This window comes from Buteo buteo, chromosome 17 (genome assembly GCF_964188355.1).
Source record: "Buteo buteo chromosome 17, bButBut1.hap1.1, whole genome shotgun sequence".
NCBI lineage: Eukaryota > Metazoa > Chordata > Aves > Accipitriformes > Accipitridae > Buteo > Buteo buteo.
In genome coordinates, this window is record NC_134187.1 from 30,785,789 (window position 1) to 30,802,349 (window position 16,561).

Sequence of the window (16,561 nt, forward strand, 5' to 3'; positions counted from 1 at the left end):
TGTTGCTTATTTCTCCTTTACCTTTTATTCATTCTGTCTCCACACGTACGCGCAGTTCTGCAATGCTCCCCCCATCCTGTGCTTGCCCCCAGCCCTGCTGATACCAAAGCCCCTGCCGGCAGCTTCCCGAGGAAGGCGACTAGATAATAATAGTAATAACAGTAACAATCATAGTAATAACAATGAAGTGATAGTGTTGGGGAGGGATCCCTGCTGAGCTGGGGGGGGGGGAATGAGAACACCTGGCAGACCCCTCTGAGAGGGACCCGGCACCAGGCTGGAGGGAATGAGCACACGTGTGTGCGTGTGCACGCACACATGTGTACATGCAGGTGACGCAGGTTGCACGTCCAGCCCGAGATGCAGTGTGTGCGCTGCGGATGGGGGGTGTTTGCACACTCCGGGGTGTGCAAGGCAGGGGTGCCCGTCTGTGGGCACCCTTGGGGTGTGCGCAGGGCCTGGGGGCTGCCCCCCAAAGACCCTCCTGTAGGATGGTCCCCCTTCTGTGCTGGAGTCCTTGGGGGGGCCCAGCAGCAGGGGACCCTCTCCCCTCCCCAGCTGCAGCTGGGCAGGATGGAGATGGGCAGGACTGTGTCTCCCCCCCAGGTGCTAGCACATCCCCCCCCCGGACAGGAGCAGAACCGGGGGCATCCCGGGCTGCCGGGGTCTCCCAGGATGGGGGGGGGGGGGCAGGACCGAGGGCATCCCGGGGTGCTGGGGTCTCCCTGGAGGGGGGGGGCAGCCCCGGCTCCGGCCCCTCCTCGGGCACAGGGCTGGCCCGGAGGCGCCCCGGGGGGTGCGGGCAGGGGCCGGGCGCAGGGTCCCCGGGGCAGCCCCCCCCCCGGAGCCGCCGCCCCCGCCCGCTGCCCGGTGCCCGCCGCCCGCCGCCCGGTGCTCCCCCCGCGGGGGCGGCGGGCCGGGATTGGCGGGGCGCCGCGGAGGCGCCGCCCGGCCCCAGCAAGTCTCCAACTTTCTTCCTGCCTCCCCTCGCCGCCGCCTCCCTCCTCCGCCCGCCCTGCCGCGCTCCCTCCATCCCGGGAGCCCCGCGGAGCCCCGCGATGCTCCGCTGCCGCCTGCCCCTGCTCGGGCCCTGGCTGCTGCTGCAGGTACGGGGGGGGGCACCGGGCGCGCCCCGGCCGCACCCGCCCGCGGGCGGCAAAGTTGCTGCTGCCGCCGGGGGGGTGTGCGCGGTTCCTGGGGGGGGGGGGGGCGTGCAATTACCGGGGGGGGTCGTGGAATTATTGGGAGGGTGGTACAATTTCGGGGGGTGCGTGCCATTCGCGGGGGGGGACACGGACGTGCAGTCCTGGCGGGGGGGAGGTCGTGCAGTGGTGGGGGGGACGTGCGGCTACTGGGGAGACGTGCAGTTCTGGGGCGGGGGGGGGGGTCGTGCAATCGCGCGGGGGCTCAGGCAGTCACGGAGATAGCGGACAACTAGGGGGGCTCGTGCAATCACGGGGGGGGGCGTTTGCAGGGAGGTGAATGGGAGAGTTGTATGGCGGGGGGGCACCGGGCAGGGATTGCACAGCGGGGGGGGGGGGGGGGTCCTGCTCGCCCCAAGTTGGAGAGGGCTCGGGGCTGTCCCGGACTCTGCGCGGGGGGTGCGGGGCACCGCGCTCGGACATCGGGCGCAGTTGGGGGCCGGAGGGGTCCGCGGGGACGGAGGCAGCAGCGGTGGGGTCCCGCCGCCGGTGCAGCCCCCGTACACCCCCCGGTTGGGAGCAGCCCCCCCCCCCCGTTGCAGAGCGCGGAAGGCGCCGTCTGGCAGGTGCGGGGGGGGGGGGGCAGTGAGCCGCGCGAGACGGAGCCGCGCGTGAGTGTGGGGGCGGCCGCGCGTGGGCGGGTCGGGCCCTCTGCCCGGGGGGGGGGGCTCTGCGGGGGGGCCCCCACGCACCGTGGGGTGCACTTGTCCCGCACCTGCATCGCACCTGCGGGCGGGAGCAGGGGCACGGGCCTGCAGCGGGGGGGAGGCGGAGGGAGTTGCCCCCACCGGCCAGCTGTGCCGGAGAGTGCGGGGGGGGGGGGCCCTGCTGCACCCCGGGCGGAGCTGGGGCAACAGAGGTTTCCTCGGCTCTGCCACGGGTGTGAGCACTGAAACCACCTGCAGAGGTGATGCCTCATTGCTGTCCTGACTCGGTGCGGGCTCAGCTCCAGCACTGGCGTGGCCTTCACCTCTGCCGAGGTGGGGCATTTCCCTGCTAGCTCCGTCCCCCCCATCTCACCCGGGTGACCCGCAGCCAGGGGGTCAGCACGCTGGGCATTTACCCCAGGGACAGGCTTGGCCTTGCTGAGCCAGGCAGGAGGCTTTGCCTGTTCTTGCCCCTTTGCCTGTCTGTGGAGGTTGAGGAAGAGGCTGCAGATGCAGAGACACCCTCCCCACCCGCAGAGCCCTCCCCATGATGTCCCCCCGTCCCAGATACTAAATGCTTCCCAAAGCCACTCACCCCTGTGTGTCCCCCCTCTGCCACCTCCTCTTGGAGCCCAGTGAGGCTTTTCCCCCCCAGCGGGAGCTGCCGGGTTTGGGGGCTACAGCTGCATCTGGCACCAGCATCTGTGGTGGTCATGAATGGGGGGATTTGTGCCCCCCCCCAGCCCTGCCGGGGCGGCCAGGCTCATCACCCAGCAGATCTGATTTCCTGACACTCCATTTTTACTTTCTGTGTTTCATGAATAAAATCAAACGAGTCAATTCCCTCTCGGGAATTGGATGCACATCAGGGACACCCCCCCCCCGCCCCGCACAACCCTACCCCCCAGGCGAAGGCTCTTGCAACTTGTCTCGCTCTGGCACACTCCTCTCTGTATGTATAGATGTGTGTGTGTGTGTGTCTGTGTGTGGGGGTGGCTCTGCGTGACCCCCCCCCCCGTGTCCATCTAACGCAGAGCATCTGTCGGTGCTGGAGCTGCTTCAAGACAAATGGTTTTGTTTTGATGAAATCAGGAGCAGGGCGCTGCCCCTATCCCCCTCCCTGCCCGAACAGGCAGCAGCAGTGGGGTGGTGAGGTGGGGGCTCACAGCCAGGGACAGCGGACCCATCCTGGGGCATGGGTGGGCATGCGGGTGCAGAAGCCTCCTGCTGCGTGCGTGGGGAATAACCCCGGGAGATGCTGGCAGGGACAGTGAGCCCCAACCCCTCTGCAGTGCGGGGCGGGGACCGGCCAGTGGTCTGCGGGCTTCCTGGCATGGGGACAGGTTGCAGGAGGGGCTGGGGTCTGCACAGCCATGCACCCAGCTGGGTCGCAAGGGAAGGGACATGGAGTTGTTCCTGCCCCCTCAGTCCTCTGGGCCTGTTGGGGAGAAACTTTCCCAGCCCCTCTCGGAGGACAGGAGGCAGCCTGATGGGTGGGGGGGCCCCTGCCAGCTCCCCCCGGCCCCCAGCTGCTGCATTGGACCGGAGCTCCCCAGTGCCTCGTCCCGCCGGGGCCGGGGTTGGAGCACTGGGCAAAGAGGCAGATGTGGCTGCCTCCCCTGGGCAAGCACCTGGCATACAGCGGGTGCATTGGTCCCTGGGGGTGTGTGTTTGTGAAAGCATTCCTGCTGCGGGGAGGACAGACCCCCGGGGTGTCTCCCTGCCACGCTGTGTGTTTGCTGGTTGTCCCTGCTGGGGGGGTCTCTGTGTGTGTGCGTTTGAGCGTGCGTCTCCCTGCTGGGATGGACAAGCTCTCCCAGCCCAGCAGATGCCCGTCTCCGCTGTGTGTGTGCAGATCACCTCCCCCCCGGCCCCCCCACCCTTCATGGCTGCAGCTACCTGGGATTCGCCATCTCCTTTCCTGCACCTGAGCCCGGGATGGCAGCGCTTGGGCAGGCGGGAGAGATGCTGCCCAGTGCTCCCCGCAGGTGATCTCCCTGCCTCAGCCTTCCTCCGGCTGCTGGTTTATGTTTATGCATTAGCTTTTTTCTGTGCATTGAGCATTAAATCTTGGGGGTCCCTCAGAGTAGGGCTGGCCTGGCTTCCCACTGGTTTGGGTCCCGTCCAGCCCCCCGGGTGCACCTGAGAGCAACGGGAGAGACCCACGGTGGGGCAGACTGGGCGTTAACTCCTGGGCACTTCCTACAGCCGTCCTTGGGCTCAAAGGGGCAGCTGTAATTTTGCAGAGAGGAAGGGAATTCCTGGCCAGCAGCCTCCTGGCCTTCCCAGGAGGCGGATGCTTGCCTTAGCCCTGTGGTCCCCAATGCCCAGGTGACGGCCTGATCCGCACCAGGTGCTGAACAAGAGCCGGCGGTGGAGGGCGGCAGCGTGCCACTGGCCCCAGGGCAGGCAGGTGGAAGCAGGGTGCAGCCAGGCTGCCTGGGGAGAGAGCGGGGTGTGGGGCTGGAGGTGGGACATCGGATGTCTTTCCTCACCCCTGCTCCGGCCCTGCTGCCTGCCTGTGCCTTTGGAGGAACATGCCTCCCCCAGCACCGTGCCTCAGTTTCCCTCCTTCCTGGCGGGTGGGAAGGTGAGATAGCGGGTGTCTGCGAAGCACCTGGAGTGTTGCTGGCAGGTTTTCCTTCCTGGATTAACCCTTTCCAGGAAAATCCTGCCTTGCAGTGCCGGTGGCCATGCCAGCAGGAGGCTGGTGGCGTGGGACGCCAGCCTCCAGGAAACTCACCCCGCTTCATTCCCTTTTCCTTGCTGTCACCCAAGAGCTGTCACACATCTACTGGGTTGTTGGCTGACAGATGGCTTTGCTCTTAAGCAGATGCTGCCAGCTCTTTTGGTGCAAGGACACCCCTATTCACACACCCCCTCCCCAGCTCCCATTAATGGGGAGAATTTTACCGTTTCATGGCTCAGAGCCTTCTACCCCATTTGGGGCCAGGGGAGGGTAAATGGGGTTTGGGTGGCAGTGCAGCCCTGCAAGCCCCCGTCTGGCCAGGGGTCCCTCCGGGCACAGAGCTGCAGGGACCAGCCCCGGCAGGACGGTGCCCAGATGGCACCTGCCAGGACCAGGGGAGTGGCTCCATGCATTCCCCCCCCCCTTCCCGATTCCTGCAGATCTCCCGAGCTGACCGTCGTTGCGGCGGGTGCTGTGTGCTCAGCATGGCTGAGCTAATCTATCGCCAAACAAACACACACTGTTATTCCGAAAGAAGGTTTCCAAGCGACTCATTTCCCTTTTTTTAATAACTCTTCCCTGTGGTGCCCTTTGCACCCTGAGCTGGGAGATTCAATAAGGCTGAAGCCTGGAGCGTGGCGCAGCTCAGCCTCCCACTGAAGGGGGGGAGCAGCAGCTGGGGAGGGGGGGCACCCAGGGGTGCCCCCCGGCCAGACCCAGTCCTGCTCTTCCACTGTGTTGTTCTGGCTGAAATCCGGGGCCTGCTTTATTGCTTCCCCGCACCCCCCCCCCCCGCCTTGTTTTTAATTGCCAGTTTTCTGCCGGGCACTGGTGGGGGGGGCTCAGAGGGGGTGGCCCTAGCTGGGACAGTGAGGCAGCCAGAAAACCGGGCGCTTCTCTCTGCGACAGCAGCCCTAAGCTGAGTGCCAGTCAGCCCCACTGCTAATCACACCCGTGCCAATTAACACTCCCAGATTAATGACTTTTGCCCCCCCTCCCTGCATCCACAGCTCCTCCTCCCGGGGAGCCAAAGTCCCGGCAGCCGGTGGCCCAACAGTGGGGCGATGCCGTGCTGAGACCCCGGCAGCTGAAGCCTCCCACCCCCCGCCTGCCCTGGCCAAGCTCCAGCATCTCTGAAGAGCTGCTTGGCTCAGCCTTCGCGCTCAGGCGCTGAAGGTAAATGGCCCAGGAAAGATGAAGCTTCCTCTCCAGCCGCTTGGATTGCTACTAAAGAAATAATCACGTCCCTGTGCCCGTGTTCCCCCCTCCCCGCCTTTTTTCCTGATCGCTGTTGCAAAAGGAAAGTCATTGTGGAAATGAGCACCCAGCCTGCAGAAATGATCAGCTGCAAAGAGCCTGCAGGGCCCTGTGCTCGCGGTGGGATTAATTTTCCCTTCCCCAAATAAATCCCCATCAGACCCTGTTGCTCAGACAGGGGCTGACCGCCGTACACCCGGGGCAGGGCAGGTTGCTCGGCCCGGTGCCGCTGTCGGCACAGACCCTGTCCAACCCCCGTGGCTGTCCCAGCACCTGGGCTGGCCTTGGTGGGTGTCATGGTGGGCAAAGACCCTCTCATTCCTCCTTCTGTCCCCCCCAGCACTGGGCAGCAGAGCCCCTGTCTTCAGCGAGCAGAGCAACGCTTTACGCTGCTTCGCCTGCTGCCTGCTTGGGACCGGGAGCCTGGACAGGGTGGTGCTTGCAAAACGGGGCCAAATCCGGCCCCCGGGGCTGCGAGGGGGCTCCCAGAGGGCGGTGGGCTGCAGGGACCCATCGTCCCCTGCTCCTGGCGGGAGCCGGTGCCCGGCTGTGGTGGGGCACAGTCCTTGCGACCCCGGGACAGCGCAGCCTGAGAGGAGCTGCAGTCCCACCGGTGCCCCTGAGGGTCCTCTGGGTCTCTCGGAGAGTTTTAATCAGCCTCTGCTGTCGGGGGGCATGCGGGGGACAGCCGTGTCCCTGCTGCTGCTCCTCCCTTCCTTCTCCTCCCGGGGGGAATAAATCCCAGCTGGCCCTGGGAATGTGCCAGGGGGGAGAAGGGGGCAGCAGGGGCAACGCAGTGCTTGGGGGGGGGCACAGGGACAGTGTCCCCACTGGGGGGACAGCCCCGCGTTTGCCCCTCTCCGTGGTGACCTTCGTACCAGCCCTGTCTCATGGGGGGGGGGGGGGGCGTGTGGTGCGGGGGGGGAGGGGGTGCTGGAAATGCAATTTATGATCCCGCCTGATACGATCTTATAAAATTTCCCGGGCACACTCGAAATTACATTTCCATAGCTCAGGAGAAGCGATCTCCTCGCACGCCGATACCTGCCACTTTTATGGCTACATTTATTGCAATAATAAAGTGAAATGGTGAGGCGAGGGGGTGGGGGTGGGCCGGGGGGGGCGGAGAAGAGGCAGCTGGGCAGAAGGTAGGGGCTGCGTCCCTGAGGGCCTGGGGTCCCTCTGGTTTGGGGAGGGGCTCAGGGGGAGCTGCCACCTCTCTGCACCCCCCCCCCCCAGAAAGATCTTGCCTGTCAAAGAGCTGGGGCAGCTCTGGAGAGGTAGAGAGAGTCCCACAGCCTGCTCTACTGTGGAGAAACTGAGGCAGAGCTGCAAGGGCCAAGAAGGGGGAATGCGGGCATCCCGTCTGGGCATCCCTGACTGCCGAGGATGCAGGAGTGACCTGGGACTAGCCCCTGCCAGCTCTGCCTCCATTTCCCCACACGCCATCCATTTGAGCTGCCCATGTCTGCATGCTCTTGCCTGCTCCTGAGTGCGAGGGGGCTCAGCCGAGGAAGCCGCGGCCCTGGCACCGTGTGGGAGGGGAGCATGGCTTGCACTGGGCATGCAGCACTGCACTGGCCGGGGAGCAGCCCCTCTCCCCAGTGACCCCCAGCCCCTTCCGACCCATCCCTGCGTGGTACCAGGTCCCACCGGCCGACCCAAGCCAGGTGTTTCGGGCAGGATGGGCTCCAGCTGGCTCCGGGGGACATTGCTGCCTGGGCGAGCAGGATTCAATTTCCTCTGAGCCCATCAGCCCGCGCATCCCTGTCTCTCCCGCCGCCCCCGTGCCCCCTCGCCGCTGGCTTGTGCACACCCGCCTGCACGCCCCTCTCCCCCTTCCCGCTCCGTTTATCTCCTCATTTTCTCATTCATTCTCTTTTCTTCCTTGAGTCCAATGAGTCACACAAGCCCTGAATCCTTTGCCTGGTGCTGTCTCCTCCCTTCTATTATATTTTTTCCTTTGCTCTTAACAGCACTTTTCTTTTTCACCCGTGGGGGAAGAGACTGGGGATGTACATTTTTCCCTGCTCCCCCCCCAGCCACCTACCAGCTCCTGTCTCACCATGAAGCCCTTAAAAGTAATAAATAAATAAAACAACGGCTGAGAAAAGAAAAGGCAGGAAACGAGTGACAGGGAAAAGGAACCAAAACGAAAGAAAGAAGAAGGAGGAAAAAAAAGTCCTACTCGGGCTATGAAATATTTATTAGCCAGCGCGTGCCGAGCGCGTTAATAAAGCCGCAGCATTTGCATATTTTTTCCATCTGCGAGGAGCGAGGTGTCTGTTTAGGGGGTGAAGGCAAACGTGCCTGTGGGAAGCTGATTTCTCCTGGCCCCTGCGCAGGTCGTGCTCCCGCACGAGGCGACACCGGTCCTTGCGCGAGCGTCACTTCGGGCAGGGGTGTCACCAGGAGCAGGACCCCAGCACAGTTCCCGTGGGTCTGGCAACACCAGCAGCCCCCCGGCACCTTAATGACCCAATGGTGGATTTGGTTTTGGTGAGCTGTCCGGGCTCTGCCCCCAGCGAGGACGTGCTGGCGCTGGGTTTGCCCATCCTGGTGCTGGGCGTTCTGCAGCCATCTGCCCGCCGTGCTGTGTTTGGATGTCTGCAAACTGCTGGCGGTTGCGGCAGCAGCACAGGAGAGGCAGAGGAAAGACCGAGGAGGCCTTTGGGTGGTCATGCTGAGCTCACCTCCAGGGCAGGATTTGTCCGGCCGTCACCGCGACTCCGTGTGCCTGTGTGGCAGGGTGGCCGTGCACGAGTGCATCCCGACTTGTCCCTGTTTGTCAGCTGCTTGACCCCTCAGCGCCTGGGACTGGGGCAGGTTCGGTATCCCCCGGAGCACAATGCCCTTTCGCCTGCGGCTGGGTGGGGGCTCCCGGCCAGGAGCAGGCGGGGGCAGGAGTGGGGGGCTAAAAGGTGAGGAGGGGATGGGCTGTGCGTGGGCAGTGCAGGGTCTGGCTGTGGGGCAAGCCGCTGCCTGCACAGATGTGGAGTGAATGGCAGGGCCGGTGCTGGCCGTGCCAGCAAGGGTGGTGGGGGGCACCAAGCAGAGCCAGCCCCCCACCGGGTGCCCCAGCCCCAGAGCTGCTGGCTGGGAATAGGCTTTCAAGCATCTTTGAGCTGGGAGTCGGTGGGACACAGGGGTGGCTGCTGGGGACAGCCAGCTGGGTTTCTCCTCTTGCCCTTGTGAGGCTGAGATGGGGGGCTCTGCCCTTCCTCCCAAGACAGTCCTGCACCCCATTCCTGCACCCCCTGCCCGTGACACCCCACGCCTGCCTGGCAGCCAGCAGCTCTCCCCCATAACCCCTGCTGGGCTGCGCACCGCTGCCACCCCCGGGCCCCCCTCACCTGCCCCGCTCCCTGTCCTGCAGCCCTGTCCTTTCACCCTTGAGTCCTCGCCGCTGGAGGAGCAGCATCCTCGGTCGTGTCCTCCCCGGGCAGGGATGGGCAGCCGGACTGGGTCTCTCCTTGAGCTTCTGGTCTGCGGTCCCTGGGCTTCTCCCAGCCCCACCAGTACCCTGGACCCAGCCCAGGTGTGCCCAACAGCAGGTTAATTCGTTGCCCTGGCACCAAGGAGTCATCACGGCAGGTTTGCCTCACAGGGACTTTCATTAGCAGCCTGCCACTCACCAGCCCCATCTGCGCTTGCCAACGCAGAGCGGCAGGCTTGCAGCCAGCGGGGCAGAGGCACAGGCACAGGCACAGGCACAGGCACAGGCAGAGGCATGGCCGTACCCCCAGCATGTACTGGGGCGGAGGCGCAGGAATGCATTCATCCCAGGGTGCACAAACACTGAGGGGCAGGGGCTCCCCTGCAAAGGCACACATGCAGAGCCATCTCACTTCATGTGTGCATGTGTAACCTTGCATATATGCACACAGATGTTCTCGCAGGAGCGTGCAGGACATGTGAAGGCATTCGTGCACAATCAGCTGCATGCAGAGTGGCACGTGTGTACACAAGCAACAGCAGGCATTTATTGCATTCACCTGCACGCTTGCGGCAGGTGCACACTGGGCTGGGCGGGCACCGGGTGATCTGGGTGCACACCTGCTGGCACCCGCGGGTGCGCACACTCGCGCACGGACATGGGAGCACGCACGCTCAGAGCTCACTGTGTGCGCTCTCCCACAATCAGTCGTTCGGACGTGCGTTGCACGCCTCGGCACGCTCAGGCGCGTGCTTGGGTCCCTCCCTGCAGCCCAGCAGAGCCCACCGCTGCACCACGTCACCCTGCCACCGCATTAGCACCCGCGCGGCGCCAGCGAGATAAATGGGAGCTGTCAGAGGCACCTTGTTTGCTGCTAACCTTTGGAAATGCCACACCGCCCGGGGCTGCGCTGCACCGGGGGGAGCGGGCCCGCGGGGATTGTCGCTCACCACCTCCAATTAATCTCTTTGCACTAACGAAGGCAGCGGGGTGACAGGGGAGAGACCAGCTTGACCCTGCGCCCATGGGGAGAGCTGGAGACCCCTGTCAGCAGATCGACACCTGCTCTGCCACTGACCCCCCACCAAGGCGGGGGAACAGCTCCAAGCTGGATGCAGGGGACAGGCTGGCTGTAGGGACAGGGTCTTTGGTAAGGGTTGTTGTGGGTGCTCTGCTCCTGGCGCAGGCGGGGGCTGTTTTGCCTTGAGATGGTACTGCATCAGTCATGGCCCTGTTCTCGGGGTGCTGGGAGCTCATCACAGCCCACACTGGGGCAGCCAGTCCACCCCGCCCCTCCCCACACAGATCCGCTCCCCTCCACCAAGGTGACCGTGGGTCTCGGGGGAGCAGCTGACGGCGCTTGGCCCTGCCAGCAAATGGGATGTGAGTGGCCATCACTGCTGGTCCTGACAAGCCAAATTGATGCCGGCACCGAGAGCCTTCCCAGTCCCTCCGCAGCCACCCCCAGCCCTTCCTGCATCCTTGCCTCGCTGCTTGTGCACACACGGAGTGACACACGGGTGCCTGGAGATGCATGGCAGCCCTGCACAGCCCCACACCCGCACAGAAAAGTGCACAAGGGGCTTGAGAGCAGCAAAACCCATATCATCTTGGGGTAATGTGTAGATGCAGCAGCGCATGCATGTGTAACAGCAAAAAACAAGTGTACCAGACAAACACACATGAATGATGCATCGCAGCCAGAGCCCAGCATGCAGTGGAGCCAGGCATGGCGCTCCTCTGGCACAGGGGACAGACAGATCCTGGCACGGCCAGGGAGGGAAGGGGCTCTGCACGCACCCATGCAGGGCCAGGAGGCACTGGGACTCCCATGTGTGCCTGGGAAGCCTGTCCGAGAGATTCACGTGCAAGTGTGTTCATGCTGCACCCCAACCACTCACAAGCAGAAACATTAATATTTAACGCGAGGTGTGGGTGAGACCTGCCCTGAATGCCGACAGCGGTGGCAGGGTGCAGGGGGGTGACCTTGGCTCCCCTCAGTGCTGTCGTGGAAGAGGCTTGCTGTGGCCCCGTTCTGCCACAGCTCTTGCCCACAGGCTCTGAGACCCCCAACCGACCAGAGAAAGCCATCCTCCTGGGGCTGCACCAGGGGCTGCGGGTAGCGAGGGTCTCCCCCACGCCCCCGTGCTGCCCACGGCCTCGGACTGCGCTTGTGCCGCAATCGATAGCCCTGGCTGCATCGGCAGTCGCTGCCCTGCTCTGCAATTCCCTTTCATCCCCCGCTCCCCCAGCAGCTCCTGGGGAGGGACCTGGGGGTGGGGGGGAGGCTGCCAGCCTGGCCCCTCTCCCTGAGGGGCTGGGGGGCACCTCTCTCCCTGCAGGGATAGGGGCCTCTTTCCCCCAGGAGTGCCCTGCCCTGTCCTGCCCATGCCCATGCCCAGTCTGTGCCCACAGCCCCTGGCCTCATCCTGCCCCATCCTCCTGCACAAGCCCGGCTTGGGGACCCGCAGCCCTCAGTAATGCGGGGAGCTGGTGTCAGCACCTCCTTTCCCAGTACATGCCCATCCCCACTGTTTCCAACTGCATCCCCTCTCCAGTGCCTGCCCCTGTCACTTCCCTGTCCCTACTGCATCTCTGTCTCCATCAGTTTCCCATCACAGCCCTGTTCCCATCACATCCCCATCTCCACTGTATCCCCCTCACCACTAGCAAGGGATCATGGGGTGGGGGGTGAACTGGAAAGGGAAACTGAGGCAGAGGGAGGAGGGCTGTGGTGGCTCACGTAGCACTGCTGGGGGGAACCACTGGTCCTGGCTTTCGGCCCTAGCTGAGACAGAAAGCCAGCGCAGAGCTGAGAAACCTCCAGAAATCTTTCCTGGGCTGGTGGGGGCTTGGGCGGCGTGTGCTCACATGTGTGTGTTCCCCCGTGGGCTGCAGTCTCCGTGCTGCCCCCTGTCCCCTCTCCGTGGGTGCAGGTGGGTTTTGGGGGCTCCCCTTCCAGCTGCGGGATTACCAGTGCCCCTTGCCTGCGTGTGCTCATCTTCTGGCAAGGGAGGCCCACTGCCTCCCCACAGTGGGACACAGGGGGCTCCCGGGCTGATGAATATGTAGGGGTGGGATTAACGATGGAGCATAGCTGGGGCGGAGGGGGAGCAGCGGGTCTCTCCGGGACCACCACCTCTCCCCTGCCACAAAACGCCACTCTTCTGGCCGGAGGGGGGGTGCTGAGGGGCTGCCCTTCTCCCCCTCCCCCATTTATCTCTCCATCTCACGGTCCTGCCGCGCTCGCTCCCTCTCTCTCTGGCTGGTGAAGGCACCCGGCTTTGAAGCTGCGTTGAAATATAGATAAGGGCGAAGGCAGCAGCCGCGCTCAAAGAGAGATTGGGGAGGGAACCGGGGGACGGCCAGACCGAAGCGGGGGGCTGCGGGGATGCTCAGCCGCAGCTTCGCACTGCACAGCCCCCTGTCCCCCCCCTCCCCAAGCTGGGCTGAGACCCCACAAATCCTCCTCCCCTGCAGACGGGCCAGGGGCCAGGCAGCCCGGCCAGTTCCCCGGGCAGAGGCAGAGCCCCGGGGCAGAATGGCCGGTGCCGGCGGCCGCAGCCCGGGCTGACTCCTCTGCTGGTGCGGCACAGGCGAGAGCGAGCACATGCCAGAGCAGATTTACAGGCTCAGCCCGGCACACGCAGCATTAGGGGGATAAGGCAATAGATCCCGGAGACAGCAGTGCGCAGCCTGGCCAGAGACTCCAGCTCAGCAGCCGGAGAGGAATGGGGCAAGCATGGGGACCCGTGGCCGTGGCAGCCCTCCGCGGTGCTGCTCCATCCCTGGTGGGTGCCCAGCAGAGACCAGTCCCCACACACAGACCTGCCGGGCCACAGAGGAGGGGGTCCGGGGGGCTCACCCCTCTCTGATGGGGGCCATGGCAAGAGCGCACTGCGCTCCGAGGGGGAAACAAGCGCCTCAGTTCCCTATGGGAGCACAGCCCCCCCGCCCAATCCAGCTGGTGCCTCTGCTCGCCGCCCTTCTTCCCCGCTCCCCTCCTCCCCACGTCCCCCTCGGGAAACAGGTCGTCCAGAGCAAAAACTGCCAGAGCAGCCCGAGCACCTGCCAGCTCACGGGCGACAGTGATTGACGAGGCCGGGGCTGACGGAGCAGCATCCTGCGCGCCGGGAGCAGCTGGCAGGGCAGGCGGGGGCACGGGGGTGCAGAGCCAGGAGCAGCCGGGCTGAGGGATGGGGAAGCGGGGGGGGCAGGCGAGGGACATGGGACACGTCAGAGACTGGGTCCCAGGGCTGAAGAGGTGCCAGCTGGCTCTGCTCACCGCTGCTGAGCCACACGATGTCAGTCCCAGCAGCCGGACAGGCAGAGCCATGGCTGTGGGGAACCTCAGGAAGGGGACACTGTGGTCCCATCCCACCTGGTGCCTGGCGGGCTCCCTTTCTCGAGTGATGTGGCTGGGAGCTGGCCTGTGACACCCCAGTGCTGGCTGCATCTCCAGAGGGTCCTGGTGTGCCAGTGCCCATCAGTGCCTCCTTAACCGGCCCTGCAAGGTGGGAGAGACCAGGCAGCTGGTCTCCATCGCAGCTCCCTGCCTCGATTTACCCCACCGGGAGAGGAGCTGCCTCTCCTCACCCTGTGAGAGCCCTTGCCAAGGTCTCCTGGCTCTGTGTTGGATGATGAGGTGTCCCCGTGCCGATGCAGGGACCTCGCAGCTGTCTGGCATTTTCCTCCCCTCCGCTGCCCATCTTTTCTGCTTTTGCTGCAAATTCCCTCCCTCACAAGAATGCACAAAGTGACCATAGGGCCCCCCCGTTCCCAGCACAGCAAGGGGTCCCCTCTCATTCCTTGTGTGCCCCCCCCCCCGCACACAATGCACCCTACTCTTCAGCCATGTCCGCCCAGTGCAATTATCCTGGAGGGCGGAGCGGCTGCTGTGCAGCCTGGTGGGGGTCTCTGTAATTTCAGCTGCAGATCAGAGGCACTGGGTAATGCAGTTAGGCTTCCCTGGCAGGCAGCATGGGGCTCTGATGCCTCCCCAGCTCTGTACACACCGCTGCCCACCACCCCTCTGCATTTTAATGGGCCTCAGCTGTGGTGGGGCAGGCAGTCATGAATTGTCCAGCATCCTGCTTCTTCCTGTCACAGGGACATGGACAATGCTGGACCAGCAGCCCTGGCTCCTGGGGTGCGTCTGGGACAGGCCTGTGCGGGGCCAAGCAGGGATGGGGGGGTGGCATGGGCAGAGTGCAGCCATGCACAGCTGGGGGCACAGTGGACAGGGGTGGCATGGTGCCAAAGGGACTTGTGGTGCCAGAGGTGCATGGCCACAGAAGGGATGCAGGGGTGCAGGAGGGGTACACAGACATAGTAGGGCACATGGGGACAGGCAGGAGGATGAGCCAGGGGCAGCGGGCAGGAGGATGAGTGAGGGGCAGCAGGCAGAAGGATGAGCGAGGGGGTGACAGGCACAGCTTGTGCAGTCTCTGCCCTCTTTCCCCCAGACGGTGTGTGCTGGGAGCCACATTGCCAAGACCCTGGGGTACCTGGAGCTGGGCACCTCCGGCCTCCTCAAGGATGTCCCCTACGGCACCCTGAAGCCCCCCGTGCTTGACCCTGGGCGGCTGATTCCAGCTGAGCCCCCCCGGGGCATGGGGACACCCTCAGGTGCTGCGCGGAGCCCCTGGGACTGGCAGAAGAACCACACGGCTGGGGACCTGCCGAGTCCCCGCGCCCGGCGCAAGCCCTCGCTCAAGTCCGGCCGCACCAAGAAGATCTTCGGCTGGGGTGACTTCTACTTCAATATCAAGACGCTGAAGTTCAGCCTGCTGGTGACAGGGAAGATCGTCGACCACATCAATGGAACCTTCAGCGTCTACTTCCGCCACAACTCCTCCAGCCTGGGCAATGTCTCGGTCAGCATCGTGCCCCCCTCCAAAGCAGTGGGCTTTGAGGTGCTGGTGCCAGCCCCCCCACCGCTCCCTCACCCACCCCCCCAGCAGAGCACCCTGCCCGAGGGGCGCCCGGCCAAGGCCCTCAACTGCCATGTGGAATACGAGAAGACCAACCGGGCGCGGAAGAACAAGCCCTGCCTGTACGACCCCTCCAAGGTGTGCTTCACCGAGCACACGCAGAGCCATGCTGCCTGGCTCTGCGCCAAGCCCTTCAAGGTCATCTGCATCTTCATCTCCTTCCTCAGCATCGACTACAAGCTGGTCCAGAAGGTCTGCCCTGACTACAACTTCCAGCATGACAACCCCTACTTCGGCTGACGGCCGCAGAAAGGGGCGGCGGGCACTGGAGCTGGAGGCAGATGGGGGCCAGGGGCTCCTGCACCCCATCCCGGCTGCACGGTGCCCCCCATCGCCCCCACACCGGCCCCCCCCTTCATCACTGCAGCACCTCCCTGGGGCGCGGGAGTGGGGCCAGGGACAGCCGGCCCGGGGCACAGCCGGTGCAGGGGGCCCCTGGCCCCACCGCCCACCGCGCTCCCATCCCTGCAGCGGGCACGCAGCCCGGCCCCCCACCCGGGCTGGGGTCTCTGGGAGCGTGTGGGTGAGTCAGGGGGTACGGCCCCATGCGATGGCATCAGCTGGGCACGTGTCACCTTCGGGGCGAGCGCAGGCCCGGTTGTAGCAGGGAGGGTTTGCCAGGTCCTGGCGGGTCAGGGTACTGGGGAGAGCTCAGGCTTCACCCCGTAGGCTGGGGCGGGGGGCGGGGGGGGGTGTGCTTTTGTCTTTCTGCAGCTGTGGGAGACGTGCATGTATGTGCGTGGGGACACGTGTGCGCACACCAGTCTGCGTGTGTGCGAGGGCACCTGTCCAGGTATTTTGGAGCCTTCCCTCCCCATTGCCCCCTCCCAGGCTGCGGCAGCGTTGGGGCACCAAACCGAGCCGCTCGCCCCCCATGGAGCCCCCCCCCCCCACTCCCGCTGGGGAGGACCCTGCCCAGATTCGCCGCCCCTCTCCCAGATTTGCAGCCGCCCGGCTGCCCCCCGCCACCATGCCGTGAAGAAGTGCCACGCCGGGGGCAGGGACCTGGGGGTCCCCGTCCCCGAGCCGGCAGGGCCCTCGCTGGGGGCTGCCCTCACCCTGGCTCTGGGCAGGGACTTCTTCATATTTTTTTAAGAAAACTAAAATGGAAAAAAAGTGGAAAATAAAAACATTGAAAAAAAAAAACCAAACAAACAAAACCGGAAAAGCGGTGGAGTGTGCTGATCCCATACCCTCACGGCGGAGCCCACCGTCCTCCCGCTGCCCCCGGGATGGAGGGAGGGGGGGGACCAAGGTGGGGGAGGGGACGGACGGGGCAGGGGTCGGGTCGCGGGGGGAAGAGGAAGGAGGGATGGGGTGCGGACGGCGCCGGGATC

At 64.8% G+C, this 16,561-nt stretch overlaps 1 protein-coding gene across 1 annotated transcript; it reads left to right on the top strand.

Annotated features, from left to right (window-relative positions):
* The first annotated feature begins 1,021 nt into the window (after positions 1-1,021).
* Positions 1,022-16,530, top strand: NXPH4 (neurexophilin 4). Its single transcript, XM_075049752.1, has 2 exons — positions 1,022-1,106; positions 14,697-16,530. Exons 1-2 carry the CDS (start codon positions 1,059-1,061, stop codon positions 15,462-15,464), a joined length of 816 nt encoding a protein of 271 aa, XP_074905853.1. The 5' UTR covers positions 1,022-1,058; the 3' UTR covers positions 15,465-16,530.
* Positions 16,531-16,561: the final 31 nt, after the last annotated feature.